We start from the raw sequence: 14,588 nt of genomic DNA, 5'->3' as shown, positions 1-14,588 counted from the left end.
TTATAAAAATCAATAAGTAAATGTCAATAATCAATTTATTTACTGTACCGGCTCCTTTATTTTAAGGCTCTAATGTTCCAGTTTTGCACACATTTCCATTAATTAAATAAATGTGGGAATTAATTTAACTGTTTCTTATTAAAGATGCACTGTTTTAAACGCGTATTTTGTGACACAAAAAGAAATGTAAAACTGCATCAAAATACATTAATTAAAAATGCGTCCATAATAAATTTTTAATCGAATCGTAGCTCCTGCATTCTAATGGGATCCTGAGCTGTTCAAAGATTCCTACCTCCAGTCAGAAGAGTTACTAATGTTAGCCAAGTTAGCTCACGTGTGTTGAAGTAGAGAGTGAAATAAAGGAGTCATGTATGAAACAAGCTCAACTACCTGATTAACAAGACATTATGTCAAGAGTTAAAGGGGAACTGCACTTTTTTGGGGGGAATTTTGCCTATCGTTCACAATCATGAGAGACAAGAAGACAAGAGGTTTTTGTTTTTACGCTTTCTAACATATAAAAATCGTCTCGTTCTTAGAGCTACCTCTAAATAACTTTAAAAATGCATTCAAAAACCGTCCATTTACGTTCTATAACCTGCATGATAACCAAGCTGGAGCAACATTGAGAGCAAACACTGAGGAACTATTTTTGTAGCTACGGTATTCGCTGTAAAAGCTAACTACGGCAAGAGATAAACTAACTTCTACAACAACAAGAAACGCAATTGAGTTTGTAATGCACAACACTGATAGGACAGCAATCTGTAGTGAGTGAAAAACATGAACAATCATATTACAGTATCTGTAAAGTATTATTTCATGTTTTGTTTGTACACAGCTAGCCAGACAGTGTATGTACTGTAGTTGTACTAACACGCATGACGTGCTGCGTGTATCGTGAATTATATTAAAGTGTGACTCACTCGATGGACAGTTGTCTCTTTGGTCCAGCTGGCCGGGGACGTTTTTTCCGGTTTATTTGAGTAAACACTCCATTTATGTCAAAATAGCTTGTCTCAAAGTTCCACATTTATATTGTCAAAATGGCTTTCATCCCCCTCTCCTGGCTTCTGTCTGCTCCAACGTCTCACTCTTCCTTTGTGCTCGCTTCTATAAGCAGCAGTTCATCCTCAGTATATTCAGCTTCAAAAGTATAAGGTTGTGAATCTTCATTTGTTGATCTGCCGTTTCTTTTCTTTTCTCCTCTGCTCCCCCCTATCCCTTGTGGAAGGGGAGACACACAGATCCGGTGGCCATGGATGGGGTGCTGGCTGTCCGGGGTCGGGACCCGGGGTGGAGCGATTGCGTGCTAGCGCACTTTGCTGCTCGCGGAGAGGCTGAGCTTCACTTCTTTGTTCGGATTCAAGTTGAGTGCATTTAAAGGGAAACTGTACTTTTTTTTTTTTTATAGAATGTTGCCTATTATTCACAATCTTTAGGTGAGACAATAACACAAACATTCCGGACAATAAGCCCCTACTTTTTTCCTACGCGTCGAACCCTGGGGTTTATAAAACGGTGCGGCTAAGTTATGGATTTTTCCTCGCTAACGGCCATTTGACGCAAATAGTTTTCATGAAACACAAGCAGAGACAATGAAAATGTGTGATATTGTTTTTGCTATGGTGCCATCTTTTGGACGAGTTCGCTCACTGCAGGGGCAAAGCTGTAAACCGGGAGTACAAGTGCTGTTCCGTCTTTGAGTCGTCCATAGCAATTCTACTCATATGGATTCTTCATTCGTCACTCCAAGCAACATTTGTAAGTTTTACAATATACCTAAAGCTATTCATATTTACTAAACTGTCCCATGTGTGATGTCTGAAGGAGCGTTTTCATGCCCATTTGTTGCATTCTGTTTGTATTGTTTCAGTTTCACAAATCCATCCATCCATCCATCCATCTTCTTCCGCTTATCCGAGGTAGGGTCGCGGGGGCAGCAGCCTAAGCAAGGAAGCCCAGACTTCCCTCTCCCCAGCCACTTCGTCCAGCTCTTCCTGTGGGACCCCGAGGCGTTCCCAGGCCAGCCGGGAGACATAGTCTTCCCAACGTGTCCTGGGTCTTCCCCGCGGCCTCCTACCGGTCGGACGTGCCCTAAACACCTCCCTAGGGAGGCGTTCGGGTGGCATCCTGACCAGATGCCCGAACCACCTCAACTGGCTCCTCTCGATGTGGAGGAGCAGCGGCTTAACTTTGAGCTCCCCCCGGATGGCAGAGCTTCTCACCCTATCTCTAAGGGAGAGCCCCGCCACCCGGCGGAGGAAACTCATTTCGGCCGCATGTACCCGTGATCTTGTCCTTTCGGTCATAACCCAAAGCTCATGACCATAGGCGAGGATGGGAACGTAGATCGACCGGTAAATTGAGAGCTTTGCCTTCCGGCTCTGCTCCTTCTTCACCACAACGGATCGATACAGCGTCCGCATTACTGAAGACGCCGCACCGATCCGCCTGTCGATCTCACGATCCACTCTTCCCTCACTCGTGAACAAGACTCCAAGGTACTTGAACTCCTCCACTTGGGGCAAGATCTCCTCCCCAACCCAGAGATGGCACTCCACCCTTTTCCGGGTGAGAACCATGGACTCGGACTTGGAGGTGCTGATTCTCATCCCAGTCGCTTCACACTCAGCTGCGAACCGATCCAGTGAGAGCTGAAGATCCTGGCCAGATGAAGCCATCAGGACCAAATCATCTGCAAAAAGCAGAGACCTAATCCTGCAGCCACCAAACCAGATCCCCTCAACGCCCTGACTGCGCCTAGAAATTCTGTCCATAAAAGTTATGAACAGAATCGGTGACAGAGGGCAGCCTTGGCGGAGTCCAACTCTCACTGGAAACGTGTCCGACTTACTACCGGCAATGCGGACCAAGCTCTGGCACTGATCATACAGGGAGCGGACCGCTACAATCAGATAGTCCGATACCCCATACTCTCTGAGCACTCCCCACAGGACTTCCCGAGGGACACAGTCGAATGCCTTCTCCAAGTCCACAAAACACATGTAGACTGGTTGGGCAAACTCCCATGCACCCTCAAGGACCCTGCCGAGAGTATAGAGCTGGTCCACAGTTCCACGACCAGGACGAAAACCACACTGTTCCACACAAATCCCCAAGTAAATTCCCCCAAAAACGTCACCGTGGAGTTATTGAGTCTGTTTAGCTGATTGGAGAACCTAAGAAACTTCCCTCTTTTCCAGACTTCTGTTGTTTGATTTTGTCATTACTGCCACAAGTGGTGGAAAAGTGTATTACAACTGATTACCACTGCGGCCCATACAGACCACAGCTGCGAAACATATTTTTAGGTGGCCCTCTAGGAGGCGCTCGCGGCCCAACAATGATTAGGAAACACTGTTCTAGATCATAAATCATGCCTCTCACCTTGATAGTAAAATGGTGTGGACATAAACTGAGAAGTTGGGAAACTTTGACGGACAATTTAGACCCAGAGATGGCGAAAAACAGTTTTTTTTAACCCTTCGCTTCGACTAACCAGGAAGATATGAACATTCTTACAGTCTGCATCCCAGTGAGAGCAGACATTGTACAGTAAGTGATGTTTGATTATGTTTGTTGTCTCTCATTAAGTCTGCATGAGTTGTAGTCAGTGTTGCAGTTGAAGGAAAAAGAATACAATGTGATGCGTCTATGAAACTAATGTGCCACCGTACGTTTAAAATGTTACTACATTACAAATATACAGAGTGTTTACCTCTATGTAAAACATTGACGGAAGTGTTTTTGTGTTTTTTAAGAGCTTTATAGGCAGATTAGAGTGATTCCTAATGGCTCCATTGATAGCTGACTTTTGCTCGCATTTATTTCAGAATCAGAATCAGAATCAGCTTTATTGTCATTACGCAGGGTAACGAGATTGAGGCCATTCCATACAGTGTGATGTGTGCATGCTAGAAAAACAATGTGTAAATATATAGAAATATAAAAAATATAGAAGTGCAAGGAAAGGTGTGGCCCACAAATGTGACCCTGTACACTCTATACAGTCGGTGAAATGAATATATACATGAAAAAAGAAAAAAAAAAAACTAATTAGAATGCATAAAAAAAGAAAAACGTGTTCTCGTCTTACATAGGGATTGTGAATAATATACAACATTTTTTATTAAAGTGCAGTTCCCCTTTAATAACATAAAATGTACATTGTTACACTAACTGCTTTAGTAAGATGGAAAAAAAGCTCAGCAGATAAGAAATACGCTTGGCAGAAAGTCTACAGTCATTTTTTTATCTGGGACTTTCATGTTGTCAAAACATGTCAAGACTCCTCTTCTCATACCAATCACAATCTTCCGGCTTCATAGTAAGAGCACGAGGCGTCACATCAAGTCTAATGACCACAACAAGATGAATAATCGTCATACGTTACGATCATGCTTTGTAATGTAATCTGTGATATTTCTACCTAAATAAATGGGTTCTGGCAGATTGAAATAAAGTGTATATTCTTTTATAACCTGTTCATATTGATAGTGCGCAATTACAGAATGGTTGGCAGGCTGAATATTACATTTCATTAATAATAGAGAAGGTTAAAATGTCATGCAGAGATATGAAAACCATCAACATGTAATGTACAGAGTAACAGAAGCATTTATTCAGGTAGAAATATCACAGCTCACATTCCCAACTATCTTTGACAATCAAAAACCATGATCGTAACAATCCACATGTTGTGTTATTACTGCGTGAAACTGGTGTAGCTCCTCCTCTGAATGCAAGTGCTCTTAGAGCAGGAATGCAAATACTGTATTCCTACAAAAATCTGGCAAGAAACCAACCAGGTATTTTTTTTCTTCAATGACATTAAAAGCGTGTTTGTCCTTTTTGTGTTGAGCTGTTTAAAAAAGCATAATGTTTAAAAAAATATATACATTTAATTAAAGCAAACTACTCGTCCAGTCATGGTAATAAAAAAACATCTGTCTCGGGTACTTCTATATATATTAGGGGTGTAACGGTATGTGTATTTGTATTGAACCGTTTCGGTACGGGGGTTCCAGTTCGGTTCGGAGGTGTACCGAACGAGTTTCCACACGGACATATTAAGTAGCGTAACGCACGTTGTGTACGCAATGCACACCGAGGCACAACACATGGCATACTAGCAGCTAACAGGCTAGGATAGACTGACCATACGTCCTCTTTTCACCGGACATGTCCTCTTTTGCGAAGCTGTCAGGGCGGAGTTTCTTAAATGCCTCAAATATCCGGCGTTTTGAGTTAGGGTTGCGTGTATTTTCAATGTACGTTCAGGGTTAAGAAGGGGTTAAAAACAAAACAAATTGTGGGCGCAGCAGCATTGGTGAGGGAGGGGCAGAGACAGAGAGCGAGCGAGAGAGTTATGATAAACGTGCATGCGTCGCCAGGCTCTGCTTTTTATCCATAGATTTATCACATTTAATTTTTTATTATCTATAGCAGGGGTGTCAAAAGTGTGCCCCGGAGGCCATTTGCGGCCCACAGCTAATGTTTTAAAGGCCCACGGCACATTCTAAAAATACTATTAAAATAAACAAAAACATAACAAAAGTGAAATAAAAAAGCTTAAAGGTTAAATGTAACTTAGAAAAAGTTGCAATGTTGACTAATAAAACAAAGCTGTTTTTTTTTCTTTCAAACTGTCATTGCTCAAAACATAATATTGAATCAAAATCAATGTTATTATGAATTATTGACCTATCCAAGGTTCCCATTACTTCACATCAAATATTCCCCTAAGAAAAATATTTTTGGTGGAAGATTTTGCAAATTTGGTAAATAAATAACCCAAAAATGTATATTTTGCTGTTTTCTTACTGTACCGAAAATGAACCAAACCGTGACCTCTAAACCGAGGTACGTACCGAACCGACATTTTTGTGTACCGTTACACCCCTAGTTAATGATGAAAAATTATATCTACCTGCAATTATCACGATTATTTTTGAGTTAACTGTGAACAAACTGCAAATAAATATTTTAATATTTTGACAGCCTTGCACCAAATCTTTGAATTTCAATATTTTTTATTTAATAAATAAAGGGTTTACACAAGCTCGATATTCAACATGTATTATTCTAACTGAACTTTTTTGTAATGCTGTTCCTATATTTCTGCACAATAACTTTGAGATGGTAACACTAACGAGCAGTAAATAATATGGAGTGATATCTGGCCCAGAACATATTTAGCTTTGTTAATTATTAAAATATGACTTGCCACCTTGTGTCGTATATTTTTGTATGAGACTTCCAGTTCATTTTTCTCATCCCACCAAACATTTTAAATTAAATCCTAAAATTTCACCAATTTCCCTCCCTCTCTGCTATATATTTTATTGTAAAGTAAAGTATCACTGATAGTCACACACACACTAGGTGTGGTGAAATTACTCTCTGCATTTGACCCACCCCCTTGTTCCACTCCCTGGGAGGTGAGGGGAGCAGTGAGCAGCAGCGGTGGCCGCGCTTGGGAATCATTTTTGGTGATTCAACCAGCAATTCCAACCCTTGATGCTGAGTGCCAAGCAGGGAGGTAATGGGTCCCATTTTTATAGTCTTTGGTATGGCTTGGCCGGGGTTTCAACTCACAACCTACCAATCTCTTAAGTTGTTGAACTACTACAAACACACTCGAGCAAAGTTTGTTTCTATACAAAAAACATATTTCAGAGGCGATACTGTTAAAAAAACTCAAACCGATAGAAATAAAAGTAAAATTACAACTTGCTGTTCATTAGTGGCACCGTTATACAGCCAATGAATGTTCGCTAACAACGACGAGCTGCGCGTCACGTCTCCCGGCAAGCAGCTCACTTCCGGTGGGGAAGCAAAGCAGGAAACGACCAGGCTTTCATTTGGGCCTGGAACTCTGTCGGTCCTCCAAAGTTAGCCGGTTTACGACATTTCTCGGCCCTTTTTTTTTACGTTTGTGGGTGGCAACGACATTTTCGTCAATTCGAAGCCCCAAAAAGACAGAACTTAACACCGGTAACAATAAAAAACTTGAAACTTTATGAAACAGTTATGGCTGAGAAAAATCACATTTTGATGCCTACAACGTACATATGTGTTTATATGAATGGTTATGTACATTTAAACACGAGTTTATATTACCTCTTATGTACATTTAAACACGAGATTATATTACCGCTTATGTACATTTAAAAAACAGCTGAATTCTTCAAGCGACGCTAAAATGTTAAGCCGAACATCAGATTTTAGGTATATTTGCTCCCTACAACGTGCAATAACAATCAAACATTGTGATTTATTGCTGTTAAATAGTTTACAAACACTTCTACAAATCGGCGTCAATACAATTTACCATAAACGATCATTTTTAAAGAGGTGTTGCTTTTTTCAACGAGAGTTAGGCAAGAGGGGAGTCAATGGGGGTGTGAGTGTGTGTACGTGTGTCAGCTTATAAATGGCGATTAAATGTAAAAACTGGATGTATTACCAGTTAAATACTTATGCCGAATAAAACGCAAGGACACACACAATCAAACACGCTTCAAGCCGACATTTGACTAAGTGTTGACTTTATGTGAGACGGAAGTACACAACAATGAGACATTTTGACACGGGGGTCCGTGTCACCCTCCTCCGACTCACAATGAACATTTATGTAGCGGACATTCCGGCGGTTCTGACCTTACTGCGGATCTGACCGGACGTGGATACTTTCCGAATGAGTTTCTGTGGGGTTCCGGGCTCTTGCTCCGGTTCGCTGTCCGACGACTCGTCCAGGCATCGAGCGGATAAACTCTCCGGTCCCTCCGCCATCCTGCATCAGACCACCCGGGGGGGAACAGGGCAGGCAGTGCCCCCCAGCGGCCGAGAGCGGGAGGCACACCACAGGCGGTAGGATTGTGTGTACTGACATCTAGTGGTCATTTTTTATATTACAACAACAAAAAATAAACGTGTCATAAAACGGGTTGTCCCGGGGAACTTTGTACAAATGTGATTTAACAAGAAAACATAAAAAAACTTATTGTAACAAAATACCGTTTAAATGTTGGTGCATGTGAGTTTGCCCAACCAGTCTACATGTGTTTTGTGGACTTGGAGAAGGCCTGTGTAGAGTGCTCAGAGAGTATGGGGTATCGAACTGTCTGATTGTAGCGGTCCACTCCCTATATGATCTGTGTCAGAGCTTGGTCCGCATTGCCGGCGGTAAGTCGGACCCGTTTCCAGTTGGACTCCGCCAAGGCTGCCCTTTGTCACCGATTCTGTTCATAACTTTTATGGACAGAATTTCTAGGCGCAGTCAGGGCGTTGAGGGGATCCGGTTTGGTGGCTGCAGGATTAAGTCTATGCTTTTTGCAGATGATGTGGTCCTGATGGCTTCATCTTCAGCTCTTACTGGATCGGTTCGCAGCCGAGTGTGAAGCGACTGAAATGGGAATCAGTACCTCCAAGTCCGAGTCCATTGTTCTCGCCTGGAAAAGGGTGGAGTGCCATTTCCGAGTTGGGGAGGAGATCTTGCCCCAAGTGGAGGAGTTCAAGTACTTGGGAGTCTTGTTCACGAGTGAGGGAAGAGTGGATCGTGAGATAGACAGGCGGATCGGTGCGGCGTCTTCAGTAATACGGACACTGTATTGATTTGTTGTGGTGAAGAAGGAGCTGAGCCGGAAGGCAAAGCTCTCAATTTACCGGTCGATCTACGTTCCCATCCTCACCTATGGTCATGAGCTTTGGGTTATGACCGAAAGGACAAGATCACGGGTACAAGCGGCCAAAATTAGTTTCCTCCGCCGGGTAGCGGGGCTCTCCCTTAGAGATAGGGTGAGAAACTCTGTCTCCCGGGAGGAGATCAAAGTAAAGCCGCTGCTCCTCCACATCGAGAGAAGAGAGATGAGGTGGTTCGGGCATCTGGTCAGGATGCCACCCGAACGCCTCCCTACGGAGGTGTTTAGGGCACATCCAACCGGTAGGAGGCCACGGGGAAGACCCAGGACACCTTGGGAAGACTATGTCTCCCGGCTGGCCTGGGAAGGCCTCAGGATACCTCGGGAAGAGCTGGACAAAGTGGCTGGGGAGAGGGAAGTCTGGGTTTCCCTGCTTAGGCTGCTGCCCCCGCGACCCGACCTCGGATAAGTGGAAGAAGATGGATGGATACTGTAAATACAATTTGGCCTCTGGGCCGCATGTTGAGGACCACCGAGTGCAAGGAGCAGCTCTACATTGTCCTTTTTGTTGTAGAGAATCAGTGTACAAGTGATGGCAAATCTGAACTGGATTCGTGGTAGAAGATGCACAGCTAATTCTCAACCCTTTTTTGATTACAGTGGGTGTCCCGTCAGTGGGCGTGGCAGAAAAAAATCATTGAGGGCGAGGTCAGTCTAGACCAGGGATGTCAAACTCATTTTAGATCGGGGGCCTCACGGAGAAAAATCTACTCCCAAGTGGGCCACAGTGGTAAAATCCCGGCACGATAACTTAAAAATAAAGACAATTTCAGATTATTTTTAAACAAAGAAAACAAAACAAGCACATTCTGAAAATGTACAAATCATAATGTTGTTGGGGTTTTTTTTTTTACACTTACATGTTGCAGTTAATAGTACTCTCTTTGTCGTTATTTATATTTTCTGAATAAATAATGTGATAATGTTCATCAGTCATTGGTGTTAATTTTCAATCTATCAAGATACAAAAATACTATCAAAATCAAATTACAGCATGTTATTTATGTAGTTTGATCATTTTCCTCGACGGATCTACTAACATCATGTGGTTTATTTTGTACATATGTAGCATCATCTACAAAGATACAAAGAATTGCTATTGTGACATCCAGTGGACACATTTAGAACAGCAGTTTCTTTCCTTCAAAAATTTCAGGTTAATTTTTATACTTAGCAAACTCATCCCGCGGGCCAGATAAAACCTGTTCGCGGGCCTGATCCGGCCCTCGGGCCGTACGTTTGACACTCCTGGTTGTAACCAGGGGCATCCAAAGTGGGGACCGGGGGCCTTTTGCCCACGACACATTCTAAAGACAAAATAAACATCCCGGTTTAGAACACCACATAAAAAAATTTGAATACGCAATTTCGGGAGATGCTGAAATGCGCAAGCCAACCTTAGCATGCCAACATTAGCATTTAACAATTAGCATGTATCAATATATACGACTGCGAAGCATATGGATGCAAAATCAGCTAAAAAAAAAAGTTATCATGCTAATAGTTAGCATGTATCAGGTACCAAGTTATATGGCTACAAAGCGTATGGATGAAAAATTAGTTTAAAAAAAGTTAGAATGCCAACAGTTACCATGTGTCAAGTACCAAAGCGCAGGGATGAAAAATTAGTTTAAAAAAAAAAAGTTGGCATGCTAACAGTTAGCATGTATCAAGTACCAAGTTATATGGCTATGAACGTACAGACCTACTTGATCTTCATCAGTGGGATCCGGTCACGTCCCAGTTCCCACATGAAACCTGTCCTAGTTTCACATTGCACTTGAAAGACAAAGAAACCCAAAACCAGCTAGCACATTTTCACACCGCTCACTCACGCTTCTGTGTCATCTTCATCATGGTCGACTTCATCATCATCCAACAGGTGATCAGTCCACGGTGACCGCAAATATGCCGGCTGTTGCATCAGTTCCTCGTCTTTTTGTCACATTCTCAAGGCATTAAACCGTCCTTAACTGGACTGTTCAGGTCAAGCTTCATCCATCCATCCATCCATGCTTAGACCAGATAGGACAGCACCAGTCTGAGAGGATGGTGCAGGATCCTAGTATTCCTCCTCAATGGCAGGGGTCCTCACCGTCTTCCAGGCCCAGGACCCCCCAAACTGATGGAGATGGGGAGAGGACCCCCTACTTCAGGGGTGTCCAAAGTGTGGCCCGCAGCTCAAGTTCTGTTGGCCTACAGCCCACGTGTCAAACTCAACTTATAATAGACAATAATGTATGTTTTGTAAACAAACTATATATTTTACAATCTGAAAATACAGTTTCACCACTTTAGTCATAATTTTTGCACTTAAAAAACTTCTCTATGACTTTAGCTCCATGTCCATGGATTAGTGGAGCTCAAAGTGCGTGTCATTGTACTTTTCCTGGTCCAGGATCGGAAATGAGTCACTTGCCAGTTTTCGGGTATGCGACTTAGGTCAGGTGTAAAAAAAAAACGTACGTTTTCTGCAGAGCTCATCAGGGTCAGGGTGTGACACCGTGGTCTGGTTCTGTCCAAGGTTCTTGTCTTAGTGCAAACACACGTGTCCTGGTAATCTGACTCCCGCGCACATTGTTGCTAACAAGGTCACGCCACCCACCCGCACCCTGGTCAGGTCAGTGGGTGGAGTCCGGGTGTTTTAGGATATAACGCCTGAGTGGGTCCGGAGTTACGGCATCTCTCCAGAAGACGCGTCAAAGACTCGGTGAGTGACTCTGCTGATGTTGGTCGCCATCATAATCATAATTTTTTGAGGGAAATATTGCATATTTCGTGTTTTTTTTGCCATAACAGGGTTTTTTCATTGACAAAAAGATCATAAAACGTTTTTTAAAATACATTTTATACTGATAGATCTGAAGTTGGTCTATTGAAATTTTAACTCATGGTCTTGTTCATGCGTCACTGTCCTCTGGTGTGCCTCAGGGATCTGTTCATGGACCAGTACGGTTTTCCTTATATTTGCTGCCCCAAAGTTCAGTTATTGTCAAGCATAACTTTTACAGTTTTTTCCGAACCCTCCCAACTCCATTTTAATCGCATTGCATTGTGTTTATATCTAACATCCTCCCTAATGCAGATCTAGGTAAATAATCTGGGTGTTAATCTAGACAACAATTTAAATTTTGCCAAACAAACGGACTCCGTTGTAGTCTTTTCCGGCTGAGCCTTGTGGCTGAAGTCAAGAGCTTTGTTAGCAAGCCAGATCTTGAAATGGTTATCCCTGCTTTTATCAGTTTCTGACTTGACTACTGTATCGCCCTGTGGGTTGACATCAACCAGTTCTCTATCATTCGTCTCCAACTGGTACGTATTGCTGCAACGCAACTCTTGACTCTCGGCGACAGAACCACATCACTCCAGTTCTGCGCTCACTGCACTGGCTTCTGGTCTGTTGATTTTGAAAACTTTTAATGTTAGTTTTTAAGGCAGTTCATGGTACTGCTCCATCTTATTTGTGTGAGCTCTTAAACATCCATCACTCCAGTCGAACTCAAGGGGCTGCTAACCAACAGCAGCCTGAGTTTCCTCGGTCCAGATATAAACAGTGCGGCGATTAGTCTTTTCTCGGTAACTAGTCCCAGACTTTGGAACACTTTACTACGGACCATTACAGATTTACTTTTGTTTAAAACTAAACTTAAATCCAATTTATTCCGAGTTTTATTATGTGCTTTGGTCTTTCTTGCACTGATGTCCAGCTCTTCAGTTCAGCTGTAGCTGATGTTTATAAATAAAGTTTGATGATTCAAAGCAAAGGAACCTGGAAAATAGTGTCTGCTGGAATAAGCTCCACCCACCCAGAGGTTGTCTTTCTATGATTTTGACTTTTAAAATCTTTCTAGATCACAATGGCCGCTTATTGTCACTTCCTGTTGGCGTTGGTCTTCCGCCCTGTTGTCATGGCAATGCCCGAAGCCATCTCACCAGACAACTGGGAGCCGCCCTTCGAAACCCCTTCCTTACCAATGCCTGTGGACGGACGCTTTTATTCTGAAAACATGACGGGACCAGAGGGGGGCTCAGCCGAAGCGTACTGTCAGATGCTGCTGCAGTCAGAGGTGCCGCCCGACCAAATGCCCTGGTTTTGTCTGTGCACAGACTGCAAGAGTAACACCGGCGCTAAGGGAGACCATGGAGACCGGGGACTGCCAGGTGAGGTGCACGTCACAAAGAAGCAAAGAGTACAAAGCTCAAGTCAATCTGACGTCTTCCGCCTGACTCGGCAGGCATGCCAGGTAGTCCCGGAAGACGCGGGGTGACTGGCTTCCGAGGTCCTCCGGGTTTTGTTGGCAGACCAGGAATAAAAGGTAACTTATGCGCCGACACCACTTGCTGTTGATGTTCATGTTGCTTGAACATGAACATGTTTGAGGACGGCGTGGCGCCGTTGGGAGAGTGGCCGTGCCAGCAACCTGAGGGTTCCTGGTTCGATCCCCACCTTCTACCAACTTCATCACGTCCGTTGTGTCCTTGAGCAAGACACTTCACCTTTACTCCTGATGGGTCGTGGTTAGCGCCTTACATGGCAGCTCCCGCCATCAGTGTGTGAATGTGTGTGTGAATGTGTGTGTGAATGGGTGAATGTGGAAATAGTGTCAAAACGCTTTGAGTACCTTGAAGGTAGAAAAGCGCTGTACAAGTATAACCCATTTACCATTTGACTTGGTCACTGTTACGGAATTCCAGGACAGAAAGGAGACGGTGGCGACAAGGGAAGTCAGGGGCCTCAGGGATTTGTGGGACCCAAAGGAAACAGAGGGTTTAAAGGTAGGAGGATCAACTTTTAGATGGACCACATTTAAGTTTATCAAGCTGTCTGGTCCTGACTGGGTTTTGTGATTCTGCAGGTGAGAAAGGGGAGAGTGGTTTGGAGGGTCTCCCAGGTGAGCCAGGTCCTAAAGGAGATGATGGTGTCTGTCCCGAGGCCTGTGATGCCGTCCAGGAGCTTGAAGGACGGCCTGGTCTGCCAGGGCCCGCAGGACCTAGAGGTCTGCCTGGCCCGCCGGGGGAGCCAGGATCCAAAGGGCTGAAGGGTGGCATGGGTGATATTGGTCATTATGGTGCCCCTGGGTCTGACGGGGTCAAAGGAGAACCCGGCCTCCAAGGAGAGTGCAATTGTACAGATGGACTAGATGGTGCCCCAGGGCAGAAAGGATCCAAGGGGGATCAGGGGGACCAAGGTCAGATGGGGCCTCCAGTGGAGAAAGGTTTACAGGGCTATAAGGGGGACACGGGAGATATGGGTTACATGGGTCCTTACGGTCCATGTATGCCCAGCATCCAGTCTGCTTTTTCTGCCCAGCTTATGACCAGTTACCCCTTGCCTGACGCTCCGGTGGTTTTTGGCTTTGTCGTCTCCAATGTCCAGGGAAGTTATGACCCCACCTCCGGGTTCTACACCGCCCCCATCAATGGGACCTATGTCTTCAACTACCACCTGACAGTCCACGAGAAGGTCCTCAAAGTTGGCCTCTTCCATAATTTTGAGCCAATTGTCAAGACAACAGAGCCAAATGTGTTTGGGACCACTTCCCACTCAGTCGTCCTCCACCTGGCCCGGGGAGACAAGGTCTGGATCCAGGTCAAGGACAACCTGAGCAACGGCATGTATGCTGGAGGCGAGGCCGCCAGCACCTTTTCTGGCTTCCTGCTCCATCCTGACTCGTGCGACATGTCTTTCCTGAGAAGTCCTTTACCGGAGCCGACTGTACCGGAGACCGGGTTCAGTTGGGGCGACGCATTGAGATCCAACATGACTGATTCGAGCACACCAACAACCACTACCGGATCCAGTTAGCTTGAATCCAGAACTTCTTAAGGGTGGATTTGTTGTTGAAGACCAAAAGTAAGGTTAGGGAAAAACCTGGGAAC

The 14,588-nt window shown here is 44.2% G+C and overlaps 2 protein-coding genes across 2 annotated transcripts in view; one reads left to right on the top strand and one right to left on the bottom strand.

The window, feature by feature from the left end:
- The window catches only part of LOC133614464 (diacylglycerol kinase delta), a 47,442-nt gene extending 39,405 nt beyond the window's left edge, over positions 1 to 8,037 (bottom strand). The window contains exon 1 of the mRNA XM_061972441.2: positions 7,669 to 8,037. Coding sequence (XP_061828425.1) covers positions 7,669 to 7,800 — 132 coding nt within the window. The 5' untranslated portion in view covers positions 7,801 to 8,037. The remainder of the gene's footprint in view (positions 1 to 7,668) is intronic.
- Positions 8,038 to 12,616: 4,579 nt separating this feature from the next.
- Positions 12,617 to 14,514, top strand: LOC133614900 (uncharacterized). Its single transcript, XM_061973264.1, has 4 exons — positions 12,617 to 12,869; positions 12,944 to 13,024; positions 13,404 to 13,484; positions 13,565 to 14,514. The coding sequence occupies exons 1-4, from the start codon at positions 12,617 to 12,619 to the stop codon at positions 14,512 to 14,514; spliced, it is 1,365 nt and encodes a 454-aa protein (XP_061829248.1).
- Positions 14,515 to 14,588: the final 74 nt, after the last annotated feature.

This window comes from Nerophis lumbriciformis, linkage group LG17 (assembly GCF_033978685.3).
Source record: "Nerophis lumbriciformis linkage group LG17, RoL_Nlum_v2.1, whole genome shotgun sequence".
NCBI classification, from domain to species: domain Eukaryota; kingdom Metazoa; phylum Chordata; class Actinopteri; order Syngnathiformes; family Syngnathidae; genus Nerophis; species Nerophis lumbriciformis.
The sequence above is the reverse complement of the archived record's forward strand: the minus strand, read 5'-3'. Positions and strand labels throughout refer to the sequence as shown.